The sequence below is a fragment of the Bubalus bubalis genome, chromosome 14, assembly GCF_019923935.1.
Source record: "Bubalus bubalis isolate 160015118507 breed Murrah chromosome 14, NDDB_SH_1, whole genome shotgun sequence".
Lineage (NCBI taxonomy): Eukaryota > Metazoa > Chordata > Mammalia > Artiodactyla > Bovidae > Bubalus > Bubalus bubalis.
The window spans coordinates 59,868,324-59,887,514 of NC_059170.1; the positions used below are offsets into that span (position 1 = coordinate 59,868,324).

The 19,191-nt window shown below is 39.4% G+C and overlaps 1 protein-coding gene across 7 annotated transcripts in view; it reads right to left on the reverse strand.

The window, feature by feature from the left end:
* ARMC3 (armadillo repeat containing 3) overlaps positions 1 to 18,248 on the reverse strand; it is an 89,602-nt gene extending 71,354 nt beyond the window's left edge. For 6 of the 7 annotated variants that reach the window (XM_044928149.2, XM_044928147.2, XM_044928148.2 and 3 more), the window contains exons 1-2: positions 18,148 to 18,248; positions 14,836 to 14,884 (exon numbers count right to left, since the gene is read on the reverse strand). In XM_044928149.2, the coding sequence (XP_044784084.2) occupies positions 14,836 to 14,883 (48 nt within the window). In that variant the 5' untranslated portion in view covers position 14,884; positions 18,148 to 18,248. Of the gene's footprint in view, positions 1 to 14,835; positions 14,885 to 15,602; positions 15,785 to 18,147 lie in introns of all 7 variants that reach the window. The other variant, XM_045162713.1, reaches the window with a different exon arrangement.
* Between the last annotated feature and the right edge of the window lie 943 nt (positions 18,249 to 19,191).

The window sequence follows — 19,191 nt, forward strand, 5'->3', positions numbered from 1 at the left end:
GAGAGAAAAATATCATAGCCACATATGAGTTTTAAAAAGCACATAAAACATGAATGGTGTCTTGAAACTTAAGGAGAATATTAATCTTACAAAAAGGATGTGGTCACTGCCCACAAAGTGCATTGCAAAATTTTTATTTAAAAAATATCACTGATGGAGAGTTGTCAACATTGCTGGCTTTGAAATCCCTGGAGTATGGAGGGAAAAGCAAAGTATTTTGGAACCTGGTGGTGTAGTCTGTCATTTTAGCCATGGGAAATCAAAAAAGTTACCTAAGCTGTTAGAATTTCAGTTTCCTTCTCTGAATAATGGGTATAATAATACCTACTGTGAAGGATTAAGGAGCAGATTAGAGATCATCCATGTAAAGCATTTAGCAAGTTGTCTGGCACATAATAGATTCTCATTAAATAACATATCTTAGTATAATTCTTCATCAATACACAAGAATCCTTGATAACCTGCTCTATTAGATACTCTGGCAACTCAGTGATCAGTACCTACTTTCTAATCACTATACCATTTCTTGAAAAGCAGAAACTACATTTATGTGAAACAACTAAAAATTTAAAGAAAGCAGCAGATCACCAAAGGTAAAACTGGATAAAATCTGGAGCAAGGAAAAGGTAATATAGTATAAATAAAAAGTATAGGACTGTAAAAAGTCCTGTATCCTGCTGTGAGATCCTGAGAATTCACAGTTAGCTGAAATAAACAATAACAAACTCATGACCCCTATGGATTTTCTTTGGTCAAGGAGAAAACAAATTATTACACTGTTTTCTTCTGTTTCCAGAGACCATGGATGAGGATGTTCTGTTTATGACACGTGTAAACCAGTGGCTGATGTGTGTTGATGTATGGCAAAACCAATACAATATTGTAAAGTAAAATAATAATAATAATAATAAAGAAATTAAAAAAAAAAGAAAATTGAATTTCAACGCTTTAGCTGCTTCTTTGTGCTGACCCTTTCTAAATGGACATCTTAATGTGTTTTCAGTTCAGTTCAATTCAGTCACTCAGTCGTGTCTGACTGTTTCTGTTTGCGCCAGGATTGCAGCACGCCAGGCCTCCCTGTCCTTCACCATCTCCAGAGTTTACCCAAACTCATGTCCATCGAGTTTGGTGATGCCATCCAACCATCTCATCCTCTGTCATTCCCTTCTCCTGCATTCAATCTTTTCCAGCATCAGGGTCTTTTCAAATGAGTCAGTTCTTTGCATCAGGTGGCCAAAGTATTGGAGTTTCAGTTTCAACATCAGACCTTCCAATGAACATTCAGGACTGATTTCCTTTAGGATGGACTGGTTGGATCTCCTTGCAGTCCAAGGGACTCTCAAAACTCTTCTCCAACACCACAGTTCAAAAGCATCAATTCTTCGGCGCTCAGCATTCTTTATAGTCCAACACTCACATCTATACATGACTACTGGAAAAACCATAGCCTTAACTAGACAGACCTTTGTTGGCAAAGTAACGTCTCTGCTTTTGAATATGCTGTCTAGGTTGGTGATTGCAACCATGAAATTAAAAGACGCTTACTCCTTGGAAGGAAAGTTATGACCAACCTAGATTCTAGTCCAATGGACTAGAATGGACCAACCTAGTCCATTCTAAAGGAGATCGGTCCTGGGTGTTCTTTGGAAGAAATGATGTTAAAGCTGAAACTCCAGTACTTTGGCCGCCTCATGCGAAGAGCTGACTCATTGGAAAACACTCTGATGCTGGGAGGGATTGGGGGCAGGAGGAGAAGGGGATGACAGAGGATGAGATGGCTGGATGGCATCACTGACTCAATGGACGTGAGTCTGAGTGAACTCCTGGAGTTGGTGATGGACAGGGAGGCCTGGTGTGCTGTGATTCATGGGGTCGCAAAGAGTCGGATACGACTGAGCGACTGAACTGAACTGAACAGAGGTTGGTCATAATTTTCCTGCCAAGGAATAAGCGTCTTTTTAATTTCAAAGGCTGTAGTCACCATTTACAGTGATTTTGGAGCCCCCCAAAATAAAGTCTGTCATTGTTTCCACTGTTTCCCCATCTATTTGTCATGAAGTGATGGGACCAGATGCCATGATCTTCGTTTTCTGAATGTTGAGTTTTAAGCCAACTTTTTCACTCTCCTCTTTCACTTTCATCAAGAGGCTCTTTAGTTCTTCACTTTCTGCCATGAGGGTGGTGTCATATGCATATCTGAGGTTATTGATATTTCTCCCAGCAATCTTGATTCCAGCTTGTGCTTCCTCCAGCCCAGTGTTTCTCATGATGTACTTTGCATATAAGTTAAATAAGCAGGGTGACAATATACAGCCTTGACGTACTCCTTGCCCTATTTGGAACCAGTCTGTTGTTCCATGTCCAGTTCTAACTGTTGCTTCCTCACCTGCATACAGATTTCTCAAGAGGCAGATCAGGTGGTCTGGTATCCATCTCTTTCAGAATTTTCCAGAGTTTGTTGTGATCCACACAGTGAAAGGCTTTGGCATAGTCAATAAAGCAGAAATAGATGTTTTTCTGGAACTCTCTTGTTTTTTCGATGATCCAGCAGATGTTGGCAATTTGATCTCTGGTTTCTCTGCCTTTTCTAAACGCAGCTTGAACATCTGGAATTTCACAGTTCACGTGTTGTTGAAGCCTGGCTTGGAGAATTTTGAGCATTAATGTGTTTTGGGATGTAACAAAAGTTGACGTTCGGTTTTGAGTAGAAGATGGAGAGGGAGATTACTCTGAATAAGGAGACATAATTGTGTGAGGTTACAAGAGTAGAGAAGACAGAGAAGATGGCAGTAAGCAATGACCTGAAAGGACGTGGCTAGGATAAAAATACCTCTTGGAGGGAAAATAGCTGTTGGATTTTAGGGCAACATTATCTAACATATGAATTGAAGCTGTTACACATTTAACTTAAATGTGAAATTTAAGTTAAAATGCAGAAATCAAACACCAATTAGGAAAGCCAAATAGAAAATGCATTACTGTTTTGGTTTATTTTAATCAGGGTCTTCTATCAAGTGAGATGACAGTATAACACTGTAAAGGTCATGTAGTCTTTTCAAAACAATTATATATTACTCAATACTCACTTAGAATAACAATGATACTTCTAGCTTCTATTTAAAAAACTAATTATCCCTAATAAAAAAAATTATTAAATCTTCTAAATAATAAAACAAATTGAAGCTGAAGCTGTTTTTTGCACATGTCTAACTCTGTACTAGAGCTGAAAGAGTGTTCAAAGTCTCAAGCCTCTTAGACTCTTTCTGGAATACAGATCGTCAGTAAATACCTGCTATGTGCACCAGGCTTATAGGTCCTTATGGATTCCAGTGACATGAACCATTGAGTAAAAATGGCCTCTAGGAGAGCCTAGAGGCATGGCTAGTATGCTGTCTGCAGCACTGACCAGGAATATAAGGGCCTGGAAATCCACAGAAATTTTAAGGAAGAACTTCTAAAAGTGCCTGGAGATTGAGGCTTGAGAATTATTTTGCTGCTGTTGCTGCTAAGTCGCTTCAGTCATGTCCGACTCTGTGCGACCCCATAGATGCCAACCCACCAGGATCCCTAGTCCCTGGGATTTTCCAGGCAAGAACACTGGAGTGGGTTGCCATTTCCTTCTCCAATGCATGAAAGTGAAAGTGGAAGTGAAGTCGCTCAGTCGTGTCCGACTCTTCACAACCCCACGGGCTGCAGCCTACCAGGCTCCTCCATCCATGGGATTTTCCAGGCAAGAATACTGGAGTGGGGTGCCATCGCCTTCTCCGTGAGAATTATCTTAGTTAGGTATTAAAAGGTAACCCCAGAATTCCAGAGCACTTGGGGTCATCACTTGCTCACTAACATTTTTTTTTTTCATATTAATATGGCTGCACCAGATCTTAGTTGCAGCATGAGGGATCCTTGATCGTAGTTGAGGCATGAGGGATATTATGGTTGGGGCATGTGGGATCAAACTTGGGCCCCTTGAATTGGGAGCATGAACTCCTAGCCACTAGACCACCAAGGAAATCCCTAACCCCATCTTTTTTAATCTGAAAATTTGGAAGTTGGATTATATCTCTCAGAGCTCTTCCAAATATATAATTCTAGGATTATATGAAGTACAAAAACATGGCAAGACAATAAATGTTGCTCTGGGGAAGGGAGAATTAATTTGAACTGGGGTAGATGGATAAAGGTCTGTAGAGTGGGGAAATTTTACATGTGATTTGAAGAATGGATACAACAGGGTAGGCTAAGATAAGGAGAAAGGACATTCTGTTGGGGGAAACAACACCAGGAAGGTTTAAAATGGAAATGAATGTTGCATTTACGGTAGATAAAATGGGAGCTTGACTAAGAGGAAAATATATAATAGGAAGCAGAAATATTATTGAAAAATAAGGACATATAAGGCCTCAGCAAATGACCTAGATCTTCCTCCCCCACCTCCCCTCCGCCACCCCCAACACTCTAATGGGAATGATCAGCACAGTTCAGAGGAAAGGCTTGTGACTCAAGAAATTTCAGTTCAGTTCAGCTCATTTCAGTCACTCAGTCGTGTCTGACACTTGGCGACCCCATGGACTGCAGCATGCCAGGCCTCCTTGTCCATCGCCAACTCCCAGAGTTTACTCAAACTTATCTCCATTGAGTTGGTAATACCATCCAACCATCTGTCCTCTGTCATCCCCTTCTCCTCCTGCCTTCAATCTTTCCCAACATCAAGGTCTTTTCAAATGAGTCAGTTCTTCACATCAGGTGGCCAAAGTATTGGAGTTTCAGCTTCAGCATCAGTCCTTCCAATGAATATTCAGGACTGATTTCCTTTAGGATTGACTGGTTGAATTGCCTTGCAGTCCAAGGGACTCTCAAGAGTCTTCTCCAACATCACAGTTCAAAAGCATCAATTCTTCGGTGCTCAGCTTTCCTTATAGTCCAACTCTCACATCCATACATAAATACTGGAAAAACCATAGCGTTGACTAGACGGACCTTTGTTGGTAAAGTAATGTCTCTGCTTTTAAATATGCTGTCTAGGTTGGTCATAACTTTTCTTCCAAGGAGCAAGCGTCTTTTAATTTCATGGCTGCAGTCACCATCTGCAGTGATTTTGGAGCCCAGAAAAATAAAGTCTGTCATTGTTTCCACTATTTCCCCATCTATTTCCCATGAAGTGATGGGACCGGATGCCATGATCTAGTTTTCTGAATGTTTAGTTTTAAGCCAGCTTTTTCACTCTCCTCTTTCACTTTCATCAAGAGGCTCTTAAGTTCTTTTTCGCTTTCTGCCATGAGGGTGGTGTCATCTGCATATCTGAGGTTATTGATATTTCTCCCAGCAATCTTGATTCCAGCATGGGCTTCTTTGCAGCCCAGCATTTCTCATGATGTACTCTGCATATAAGTTAAATAAGCAGGGTGACAACATACAACCTTGACATACTCCTTTCCCTATTTGGAACCAGTCTGTTTTTCCATGTCTAGTTCTAACTGTTGCTTCCTCACCTGCATACAGATTTCTCAGGAGGCAGGTTAGGTTGTCTGGTATTCCCATCTCTTGAGGAATTTTCCACAGTTTGTTGTGGTCCACACAATCAAAGGCTTTGGCATAGTCAAAAAAGCAGAAGTAGGTATTTTTCTGGAACTCTCTTGATTTTTCGATGATCCAGCGGATGTTGGCAATTTGATCTCTGGTTCCTATGCCTTTTCTAAATCCAGCTTGAACATATGGAAGTTCACAGTTCATGTATTGCTAAAGCCTGGCTTGGAGAATTTTGAGCATTACTTTACTAGCATGTGAGATGAGTGCAATTGTGTGGTAGTTTGAGCATTCTTTGGCATTGCCTTTCTTTGGGATTGGAATGAAAACTGATCTTTTCCAGTCCTGTGGCCACTGCTGAGTTTTCCAAATTTGCTGGCATATTGAGTACAGCACTTTCACAGCATCATCTTTTAGGATTTGAAATAGCTCAACTGAAATTCCATCACCTCCACTAGCTTTGTTCATAGTGATGCTTCCTAAGGCCCACTTGATTTTGCATACAGGATGTCTGGCTCTAGGTTGGTGATCACACCATCATGATTATCTGGGTCGTGAAGATCTTTTTTGTATAGTCCTTCTGTGTATTTTTGCCACCTCTTCTTAATATCTTCTGCTTCTGTTAGGTCCATACCATTTCTGTCCTTTTTTTGTGTGCCCATCTTTGCATGAAATGTTCCCTTGGTATCTCTAATTTTATTAAAGAGATCTGTAGTCTTTCCCGTTCTATTATTTTCCTCTGTTTCTTTGCATTGATTGATGAGGAAGGTGTTCTTATCTCTCCTTGTTATTCTTTGGAACTCTGCATTCAAATGGGTTTATCTTTCCTTTTCTCCTTTGCCTTTAGCTTCTTTTCTATTCACAGCTATTTGTAAGGGCTCCTCAGACAGCAATTTTGCCTTTTTGCATTTCTTTTCCTTGGGGTTAGTTCTTGATGCCTGCCTCCTGTACATGTCAGGAACCTCTGTCCATAGTTCTTCAGGCACTCTGTCTATCAGATCTAATCCCTTAAATCTATTTGTCACTTCCACTGTATAATTGTAAAGGATTTGATTCATGTCATACCTGAGTGGTCTAGTGGTTTTCCCTACTTTCTTCAATTTAAGTCTGAATTTGGCAATAAGGAGTTCATGGTCTGTGCCACAGTCAGCTCCCGGTCTTATTTTTGCTGACTGTATAGAACTTCTCCATCTTTGGCTGCAGAGAATATAATCAGATTGATTACGGTATTGACCATCTGGTGATGTCCTTGTGTAGAGTCTTCTCTTGTGTTGTTGGAAGAGGGTGTTTCCTATGACCAGTGTGTCTCTTGGCAAAAGTCTATTATCCTTTGCCCTGCTTAATTCTGTACTCCAAGGCCAAATTTCCTGTTACTCCAGGTATTTCTTGACTCCCTATGTTTGCATTCCAGTCCCATATAATGAAAGGACATCTTTTTTGGGTGTTAGTTCTAGAAGGTCTTTTAGGTCTTCCTAGAACCATTCAACTTCAGCTTCTTCAGCATTATGGGTTGGGGCATAGACTTGGATTACTGTGATACTGAATGGTTTGCCTTGGAAATGAACAGAGATCATTCCGTCATTTTTGAGATTGCATCTAAGTACTGCATTTCAGACTCTTTTGTTGACTACAATGGCTACTCCATTTCTTCTAAGGGATTGTTGCCCACAGTAGTAGATATAATGGTCATCTGAGTTAAATTCACCCATTCCAATCCATTTTAGTTTGCTGATTCCTAAAATGTCGATGTTCACTCTTGCCATCTCCTATTTGACCACCTCCAATTTACCTTGATTCATGCACCTAACATTCCAGGTTCCTATGCAATATTGCTCTTTACAGCATCTGACTTTACTTCCATCACCAGTCACATCCACAACTAGGTGTTGTTTTTGCTTTGGCTCCATCTCTTCTTTCTTTCTGGGTTATTTTCCCACTGATCTCCAGTAGCATATTGGGCACCTACCAATCTGGGGAGTTAATCTTTCAGTATCCTATCTTTTTGCCTTTTCATACTGTTCATGGGGTTCTCAAGGCAAGAATACTGAAGTGGTTTGCCATTCCCTTCTCCAGTGGACCACATTTTGTCAGAACTCTCCACCATGACCTGTCCATCCTGGGTGGCCCTACAATGACATGGCTCATAGTTTCACTGAGTTAGACAAGGCTGTGGTCCACATGATCATATTGGTTTGTTTTCTGTGATTGTGGTTTTCAGTCTGTCTGCCCTCTGATGGAGAAGGGTAAGAGGCTTATGGAAGCTTCCTGATGGGAGAGACTGACTGAGGGGGAAATTGGGTCTTGTTCTGATGGGTAGGACCATGATCAGTAAATCTTTAATCTGATTTTCTGTTGATGGGTTCAAGAAATTTAAACTTTGCTAATTTTTCATTCAGATGTGAAAAAGATAGGTTCAGGCGTTTTCAAACTCAAGTATATCAACTGTAATTTCAAACAAATTACTCAGCAAATATTTCAGCCAAGGTTGGGGAGGACAAAATAGAAACACAATAGTGGCATATCAATAAATTGATAAAATCAATAAACTGAATTATAATGGTGGTCTGAACTCTGAAGAAAGGATTTCTAAAGTAATGATGACATGATAAGAAAGAAAAAGTTAACAATGCTTGAAATTAAAATTCTGGATTTTTTTTTTCAACAAAACTCAGGTAAAATTTCATTGATTTTATCCTGGAATTTTCACATTTTTTTGTTAATTGACTGTTTCCCCATTTGAGTGTATTAATAAGTTGCCTTGAGGCCTGATCTATATGCCCAGGATGTAGAGGAATACTTGACTTGTGTGTGATATGTACTCAATATTTGTCTGATAAATGAATGACTTTCTTCAGGCAGGGGGTTATATTATTTCTCTATCCCTATTACCTAGAACAGTACCCTGGATATAGAAACACTCTGTAAATCCCTATAAAGGAATGTATTAAAGAGCCTCTGGAAACTTCTTTTTTATGCTTGTGGCCTTGCAATGCCTTCCTTGAGTGCTGCACTGTCTATTGAGGCCAGAAAAGAAGATTTCAGATCTGAGATTCATGAAGCCATCAGTGGGCTCCAGGGACAGCTTGTCTCTCTGAAATTGTGGGCAGGACTTTTGGTGTGCTTTCTGCAGGGAGAGAGTCCATAGACACCATTCTATCCTCATGAGGGCCCCTGACCCTGCACTGAACCCTTGAGAATCACAACCGCAGATCAACTTTCACCTAAGACAGTGCCCCTGGCATCCTGAATGGTTACCTTTCCTTACATTTTCGAACTTCCAATTCAGAGACTTCTGATATTTCAATATTTTTAAATTTAATTTTGCAAGCATGTGAATGAACAGACTATGCTGAAGTATGGATTTGTCATGATCTCCACAGAATGACTACAGTTCTCAAAGGAGTAGGGTATGTGGAAATACCTTTAAACATCTTTTAATTCTCCTTCTGTGGTTCAGATAACACTTTAGTATTTCGTCATATCTTCTGGTTATCCTTAAGAAAAAGGTTATGGGGGTACAAGAAGCTTAAAAGGAAGTTTGAGACTGGGAGAATTACCATCATAAGAGCTGTCAACGAAGAAATATCAATGTTTGGCAGAGAGCAGAGAAACTTGGCATGACATGCATTTCTCCTACAGAGCCTGCAGCGCTGTAGTAATCTTTTATTAGAAAAGGCGCTGAGAATAAGATGATAGCTGTAACAGAATGCCACATGACTAAATAAATAATCCTGTGCTGTAATTACAGATTCCATCTGCTTTCCTGTGAGGAACTCATAGCGAGTCACCAACAAGCTGGTTGTGAAATCATAATTTCGCGCTCTGTACGGAATAAATGATGAACCCAAATTATTTACAAAGAGGATGAGAGAAAGGGGAACCGTTTTGGCTAAGCTTTGAATTTTAAGTCCAGTCAATTAGAGAAGCCATGGACTGGTAGAGATGCTTTTCTCTCTCTGTTAAGGAAACAAGACCATTTAGGATAAGACTGCCCAACAGAAGAGCAGTGATGGAAGGATCCCCATCCTGTATTGTCTATGTGACTCTTGAGCACTTGAACTAATGCGACTGAGGTACTGAATTTTTCATTTTATATTGTTTGTTTTCATTAATACAATTTCAATTATTTAAATGTAAATAACCATATGTGACCACTAGCTTCCATGATTAGACAGCACATGTCTAAAAGAACATACAATTATAAAGCTGGACTCAGTGAAAAGAGATAAATCATGACAGTTGAGTGATTTTTATGGCGCCAGCAAGTGCAAATAAAAGGCTTTTTTGATTTCTTTTGGAATGTGTTTATGGAGTCAGTGGTCTCCAATCGTGAGGAGACAATTGCCCAGGAAAAGGGAGACAGATAAACAGAAGGAAGCCGACTGCACCACCCTGGCACAAGCTTTTCGTACAGACTCTTTAAACATCAGTTAAAATCTGCAAAAGGGTAAAAGTTAAAATGAAAACAGCTAAATAACCTCTCATTTGCTTTACAACCTGAGTCATTCTCAGGCTGGTGGAAAGGGTCCAGAAAAACAAGCCGCAGGAGACATCCCTTCTTCCACGGAACTGGATTTGGTTTTCCAGGTAGGAGAGCAGGTTCTGCTATTGCCAGTGCCTCTGATTCAACAGCCACCATACTTGGTTCCCACATGCACTTAACCAGAAGAGAAGGCATTGACCCATTAACATAAACGTCTACTTAACTTGATACTTAACCACTAATATTCTAGAGCTAGATCACAGTCTATGAGTTTAGATTCTGTGGATTCAGTTGTCTCTGAAATGTAAGAGAATAAAATGTCCATGCTCTTAAGCTCAAAGAGACCTGACCATAAATCATAATGGCCATGTTCTGGGCAACTGGGAACTTTAGCAGCTGGCTGGTCTTTCAAAACTGACATAACTTGCCTCTTTAGACAGGTTCAAGCAAACCTCAACAGTTTTGTAGGGTGATGGACAGCACCCTCAGCCACATCATGAATAATTACATGTACTGAGTTCTTATCTAATGCCTGGCACTGTTCTAAGCATCTTTTATTTACCTAACCTTGCCCCACTGCTGTAAGTGGTTATGAAGTGGGTATCCCATGAAGTGGACATCATCACATCCTCACTGGGGAATACAGAGGTCAGATTTGCCTTAGATCAGAGTTGGTGGGTGATGAAGCAAGGATTAGACTTTGACAGTATAACTTAGTCACAGAATATCACTGTTGTTATTGTTCAGTCACTAAGTCATATCTGACTCTTTGTGACCCCATGGACTGCAGCATGCCAGGATTCCTTTTCTTTCACTATCTCCTGGAGTTTATTCATGTCCATTGAGTTGGTGATGCCATCCAACTTATCTCATCTTCTGTCGCCCCCTTCTCCTCTTGCCCTCAATCTTTCCCAGCATCAGGGTCTTTTCCAATGAGCTGACTCTTCTCATCAGGTGGCCAAAGTATTGGAGCTTCAGCTTCAGCATGAGTCCTTCCAATGAATATTCAGGGTTAATTTCCTTTAGGATTGATTGGTTTGATTTCTCTGCTGTCCAAGGGACTCTCAAGAGTCTTCTCCAGAACCACAATTTGAAAGCATCAATTGTTCAGTGCTCAGCCTTCATTATGGTCCAACTCTCACATCCATTCATGATTACTGATGCCCTACCAAATATTGCCTACTATGGTCATTTCTGCTAATAATTCTTTCATGCACTCAATCCACAGAAAGTCTGCTTTTTATTAAAGCATCACAAACAACCTTTCAGCCAGACTTGGAAATGATTTGTGAAAGCAGAATATAGTTGTATTAGTTATTCAAGCCATATTTTCCCCACATCAAGGCATCTTCTCAGCTAGTATTCTCCTTTAGGAGAAGAAATGGAAGCAATAAACCATAAATGCACATATCAGTATATGCTTCGACAATGAAACTACTAACAAAAGCAAAGGGAGATTTTTGTTTTAACCTTATCACCGAACATCCTTTTTTTCCATCCCCATTACCCATCTTAACCAGTAGATGAAAGATTAATAAAAATAAAAATCTTTGGAAACAGTGTTTTAGGAGATATAAAAGAAGCAAACTGCCATGGCTTGACAGGAAAAAGTTTATTTTCTCAAGAAGTTATATATCCCCCTTTTAAATCTGATTTTTCATCTATAATTTATACAACAAACCCTTCACAGACTTTGAAGAGGTATATCTTGGAACAAATTCCAAGTTCAGATAGTTTAAACTGTGCTATAGTGTTTTAAAATAGCCGTGAAATTAAAAGACGCATGCTCCTTGGAAGAAAAGTTATGACCAATCTAGACAGCTTATTAAAAAACAGAGACATCACTTTGCCAACAAAGGTCCATCTAGTCAAAGCTATGGTTTTTCCAGTAGTCATGTATGGATGTGAGAGTCGGACTATAAAGAAAGCTGAGTGCTGAAGAATTTATGCTTTTGAACTGTGGTGTTGGAGAAGACTCTTGAGAGTCCCTTGGACTGCAAGGAGATCCAACCAGTCCATCCTAAAGGAAATCAGTCCTGAATATTCATTGGAAGGACTGATGCTGAAACTGAAACTCCAATACTTTGGCCATCTGATGTGAAGAACTGACTCATTTGAAAAGACCCTGATGCTGGGAAAGATTGAAGGCAGGAGGAGCAGGGGACAACAGAGGATGACATGGTTGGATGGCATCACCGACTCAATGGACATGAGTTTGAGTGAACTCCAAGAGTTGGTGATGGACAGGGAGGCCTGGTGTGCTGCAGTCCATGGGGTTGTAAAGAGTCGGACACAAATGAGCGGCTGAACTGAACTGATAGTGTTTTGAAGCATTAGAATTTATACTATAGAAAAGCAATTAGGTATGTAATACTGCTCTATCAGCTTTATTAACATAAAGTCAGAGTAGGGGAAGGATGGAAGGACCCTCAGGATAGTCAAGGACCACATGCCTTCAGCAGTCCCCAAGGCTGTGGTGACCCAAGGAAACAAGAACTAGATTTTTGTTAACTTGAGGATGGGAATTGTTTCTCAGTCCTTGACTGTGCTCCTCAAAGATTGGAGTAGAGAGGACAATACCAGCAAGACATAAAATTATGAAAGGTGTATTAGACAAATATGTCTATTTGTTTAATAGTCCCTTAATTCTAATTTTAATCAGAAAGTGTTTGTCCTCAAGTACTGTGTTCATGACTCCACTTTATGGTAACAGGATGTCAATAATGCTATTTTGCAGTAAAAATAAGGGTAATGCAAACTAGATGCAATGATTAAAACAAGAGAATTTAGAACATTTGAGCATTATGTCCAAAGGAGAGGAGGCAGACCGATGAACTTCATCAGGAGACCACACTGACCATCTCTGCAAAACTTTTCTAGACCTGTGCCGATATGTTATCTGTACCCTTTGTTGCCAGCTACATTGAGGTATCATACATAAAAAGTTACATAGGAGTGTGTGTGTGTGTGTGTGTGTGTGAGAGAGAGAGAGAGAGAGAGGGAAGGGGAGGGGGAGGGGGAGGGGGAGAGGGAGAGGGAGAAGGAGGGGGAGAGGGAGAGGGAGAAGGAGGGGGAGGGGGAGGGGGAGATGGAGAGGGAGAGGGAGAGGGAGAGAGGGAGAGAGAGAGAATCTAAAGGATTCTCGGGATAACAGATCTTATTTACTGAGTGTTTACTATGTGCTAGACACTGTGAATTTCATGTATTCTATTTCATTGTAATCATTTACCAAAATGATTTGGACATGACAGATCTCATTTAAGAGATTAAAAAAAAAAAAAAAAGACTGAAATAACTTGGCCAGATTTAGCAACTTTACCAAAATAACAGTTTATGAGAGGCAGACCTGGGACAGAGCTCACATTTGTAACTGCAATGTTCCAGTGTTGTTGGGAAGACTCCTGCATTAACATCAGGTTCCTTCAGGCTGTAAATCTTGTGAGTCTGTTGACTACACATACTTTTTTCCCCATTCATATTTTATTTGAAGAAAACCACACCAAATGTCTGTTCCAAATAAGATTTTAAATTGAAAATTGTCCTAGGACATTTTTAACACAATCTTTTGGCAGTTCATAAACTTTAAAGAGAAATGATAGAACTCTGCTTTAATTATTTTATTATAGCCTTTTTCCCTTTTTTTTTTTTTTTGGACTGTGCCTGGTCTTAATTGTGGTATGTGGTTAGATGCAGCATGAGACTCTCAGTTGCAGCATGTGGGATCTAGTTACCTAACCAGGCATGAAACCCAGGGTCCTGTGCATTGGGAGCATGGAGTCTTAGCCACTGAACCAAGGGAAGTCCCTATTATAACGTTTTAATTTAAATATTGTAATCACATTCCCATGCTATCAAACATTAAGTGACATCATTTTATCAAAATGGAATAATTTATTTAACTAAGTTTTTATTTTAAAACAATTTTGTCACTTCTAATTGTTTACTTCTGTGATCACTACTGCTATGGAAATAATTTTTTGTGTAATACATGCTTATTTACCATAACCACTTTAAACCATCTTACATCTTCTAAGATCACCTCATCCCAATTGCCAACCTATTGGACATTAAGTTTATTGAACCTCGCTTTTAAAAGGGAGAGATAGGGACTCCTGGTGGTCCAGTGGTTAACACTTCACCTCCCAATGCGGGGGTTTCGGGTTCGATCCCTCATCAGGGAGCCAAGATCCCACATGCCTTGTGGCCAAAAAACCAAAACATAAAATAGAAGCAATATAGTAACAAATTCAATAAAGACTTTGGGAGAATATTTAAAAAAAATAAAAATAAATAAAAGGGAGAGATAAAGGTTTGTGTTTTGAGGAATGCATTATTCAAGCACTTGAAAGAGAAAAAGGTGATGAACACAGACTTTTCTCTCCATAGGATTGGAAAACACAGGACTTCTGATATCCAAATGCTCATCTAAAGACAACCTTACATACATACCTAGTAGCTATAGCATTACCTTCATTCATTTTTTTAAAATCCACTTAGATAATTAACATCAATGAGAGACTGGCAAATGTAAATTGAAAGTATTTGAAAAAACAAACCAAAACTATTTGTTCATTAACTAGGCTTATAAACATGCCATCCACATACTGGAAAAGCTAATAATTACTCTCTAATTGTGCTAATTATGTAATGACAATATTGTAAATGTTTGTTTACATAATGTTAGATTTCTCTGACTAATCTTATCATTAGTCAGACTTTGGACTTCTGCCACTGTGCACTCATGTATATACTGGTACATGCCAAACTGTTTGAACAACTTATTTTTAAAACTGGTTAACATGCTGCTAGTATTCAAATCAGAAACTTACCACATCCTTGGGAGGGGGCTCTGCTTCCTTCTTTACCTTTTTACCCATTCTGGAAAAAAATGCCACAAATGGTTAAAATGTCATCTGTACATTGTATATGCACAAATCTCTGTTACCTACATACCAAGAAGGAAATGTACTTTTTCTTCTAAATTTTACCTAAAAAGAGACTATGCAATACACAACTGCACATATACAAATATGTTTTCTACATCCCAAGTTTCACAGTTTTAAAGGAACTTATTGGTAAGATTGTTGGGCATTAGTCCTGGCTTCCGGTTTAGAAAGAATACATTAATGACATAAATTTTACTTACATAACAGGTAATGATTTACTACACTTATAGCTCACTTGTGTAGGGTTTGGGAGATTAAATGCAAATTAATTTTGAGATCTGCAAGGATGTTCTGTCACAAAAGAAGGGATTTTTGTCTGCTTTCTTGCACTGATCTATCCCAAGCACCTAGAACAATGCCTGGTACATACTGACCAACTGACATAAACATCCTTAACTCTGTTGTTTGTAACTAATTATTTTCTGAACGGTATCTGAGATCTACTAAGTCCAAGTGAACATCTGTGTCATTTTCCTAGATAACAAAATGTTTTCTCTAATATATTCTATATCTCAATTTTAAAAAGTAATTGAGAATCTGAAAAGATGAATTCTAGGGAAATTGGGTTTACTCCTTGCAAAGACCCTTTCCCACCTGCCCTTTTATGTCCAGTCTTGTGAAGGAAAAAATTAATGGAACAGTATACATACTTGATATACCACAGAGGAGTAACTCCACTTGGGTACAGAAAACTTTCCAAGATGCTGTTGGTGATTGTTAAAATAACCCATTTCTCCAATGAGAGTTTGTGGGGTTATGTTTGATATTAGGGCAATTTCAGACAATATATTCTAGTCCAGGTGTTCCCAATGCCTGATGATTTGAGATGGAGCTGATATAATAATAAAAGAAATAAAGTACACAATACATATTAACACACTTGAATCATCCCAAAACTGTTCGCCCTATCCTGTCCTGGCTTCCATAAAACCCGTCCCTGGTGCCAAAAAGGTTGGGGACCACTGTAATCTAGTCTCAAGGAAATTACTATAGTCTCAAGAGAAATTCTGGGAAGTAGGATACCTTTGGAGAGAATCTACAATGTCAGGGTTAGTTCAGATGGCTCATCAAGGAACAAAAGCAACTCCAAACAGTAAAGACACTGAACATAATTGATCACATATGTTTAAAAGTCAGATGTTCATAGAAATTCATAGTGACTTCTGAAAGACATCTATTCCAGGTCCCTGACTTCCAGTCACAAAAATTTCAAGATCTTTGAGGCCCTGGGGAAGCCTATGCTGGGATGTACTACCTCACGCTATATCTAATATGTTAAAACATTAAAATACACTCATATCCCCCACTGACTATTATTTTCATCATTAAAAGTTTTGAAAATTTGCATATGAAATGACTCATCTGTTTGTACATCTGGAAATTATTGCAAAATGAGAAAATTATTTTATTTTCAAATCTAATTAATAAAATACAATATTAATTTTGAATTTTCTTTTCATATCTTAGGACCAATAGTTTTTTCCAGATCTCTGACATCTTTCTCAGATACGTGAAAACCACACAGATCCTAGACTTGCGCTTATAATGTTTCAGGCAGACACACAGACTATTCTGAATAGATGAAAATCTTTCCTATGATTTCTTTAGGAAAAAGAGTTTCCATACCTCTTTATAACCAATTCCAACATATAGCAATTTTTGCTTTACAAAAGAATTCCTTATGAATAACATTCAAGAAGCAATTAAATTACACCTGTAGAAAGTTACTTGATGTCATCTGATTTTTCACTTGGGAACTTATTTTTCCCATCTCAAGAGAGTGAATTTGAGTAACTGCATACTGAAAAATACAGAGGCTATAATAGCTTAAACATACAGGATTACAGAGATAGAACTTGTCCTCAGCAGCATGGTTAAGTAGGAAGCATTTTTTTCTTTTTTTTTTTTTTTAACTGTTTTGGGTATAATAGTTAATAGGGGAGAAAATACACAGCTGACAGAGTCCAGGGCAGTGAACCCAAGAGATGACTCTCAGGTTTTGTTTTTTTTTAATTTGTAAATTAAACATTTCACTTAAAATCAACATGATGCAACTAAATGACCTTGTTTTATTCTTTAAAGCTACTGAGATGTCAAATTAAGAAAATAAATCCCTTTGATTTTTGAAGCAACCTAAACCTGTTTTTCCTGACTATTTTACCACTTCCCCATTGATTTTTATTGTGCCAAAACACATAAAACTTATCCTTTTAATTCCTTTTAAGCTCATAATTCCGTGTCTACCGTTTACTTATACAGGTATCACATTTCAATACAGAGAATTTGGGGAAAAAGGAAGGGCAAATGGAATTTAAAAAAAAATCACTCATAAATAAGCTCAGGAAGATGAGCACTATTTTGACATAGCTCATTTTGGTGTGTGTTTTCTATAGTGATTTTACCTTCCTACTTGGATTTCTATCTGCAATTCTCAACTTACCTTCCTGGGGGCATTTTCTTACTAAATTCTCAAACTAACAGACAAGTTCTTGAAATCTCCGTCTCCATTTATTGCTTCAGTCATCATCACTGGATCAGCATGCCATTTAAAACAAAATTTTAAAGCCCATCATCCAGCCAGTCCCTTATTGTTGACCATTTGTTTTCAACTTTTTGAAATTATGTGCAGACTGCAAATGAACATTCCTAGAGGTGAAATTTTCATACTCACAATTGTTTTAGTTTAAATCCCTAGCATAAAATAACAGGGCTAAAAGGTATGAACTTCACGGCACTGGGCATGAAAACAAATCTGTTTTGAATGTTCATAGTTTTGATTATTGGACTCATTTTTTCACGAATTTACTGATCTTCTTCGTGAACTTTCAGCCTTATGCGATCTTAAACGTTTTCTAACGAGATTTATTTTGAGAAGGTGTAGAACAACTGAGGACCCACTTTTTGAGTTGCTCAGCAAATAACGGAATCTTAGACCCTCAGATACCCGCTCTGGACCTCAGTTTTGTCACCTGTTGAATTGGAAGCTGTTGGCACGCTTATGAAATCCACTGGGACCCCAGTTTAATACTGCGGGCATAAAGCAGGGACCCAGAGGTCCTCTCAAGGTCTTCCCTCAGTTGCTCCGGATGCTCCTACACGCGGGGCACTTTCTCTTTCCTCAAGTCTTGCTGGGGCCTCTGCCCTGGGCCTCTCCAAACTCCCAGGATAGCGGTGCAGCCGCCCAATCGCCTTTACCTGCAGGGAGATCCAGCGGGTCAACGGCTCCTCTGATCTGGCGAACAGCACCAACCACCGCCAGCGCGCTTCTGGCGAGTCCTCTGTTGTGACTGGTTGCTAGGCGACAGGGAGCCGCGCCTGCGCAGTCAGCGCCCGCGTGCGCCTGGGCAGTGGAAACGCCAGCTTGGCTGCCCCATATCCCAACAGCGGTTAGAGGGAGGTACCTGAGAAGCCATGTGCATCCTTGGTGACTGACTCCCAGACTCTGGGGGCAGGATAGGCACTGGGCATCCTCCCCTTCTAGTTGTTGAGAGCCAGCCCTAGTGACAATGAAATCAGGAAGCAGGGCCACCTCCGCTTCTGACCAGAGAACTGGCTATGGATTCACACTCTGAGGTGCAGGCGCATTCTCCCAGTGAAGCGCCTCGGCCAGAGTCTCTGCGAAGCGACTTCCAAATGCCATCTTCATAAAATGCCCTTTGATTGACCGCAGCAAAAAAATCTCTCCCATCATCATCGCAAATTTCCTTCACGCACCTTGAAAGTCAAACCTCTTTCTCCATCCCACTTCCCTGGGAACAACTGATCTGTTTTATCTTCCTTTAATTTGCATTTTTATGAACATCTTATATATGGAACCACACAAAGCACTACCATTTCGGTCTGGCTTCTTTAATTTAGCAAAAGCTTTTGAGATTTGTCCATGGTGTTGCATGTATCCGCAGTTTGTTTCTGTCGCTGAGTAGCATTGCACTGCCTGGATGGACCACATCCATTTGCTGGTTGATGGGCATGTGGGTTCTTTCCAGTTTTGGACTATTATAAATAAATATGCTCTAAACAGTTATACACAGGTTCTTGTGTGAACATATGTTTCTCCTTCCTTGGGAAAATACCCAAGAGTATATTTCTGGGTCTTATGCCATGTGTATGTTTGATGTTACCAAAACTTGCCGAACTGTTTTCTAAAGGAACTATACTATATTTGTATTCCCATCAGCAATGAGTCAGAGATCCATTTGCTTTATGCCCCAAAACACTTGGTATTGTCAAGCCTTTTAG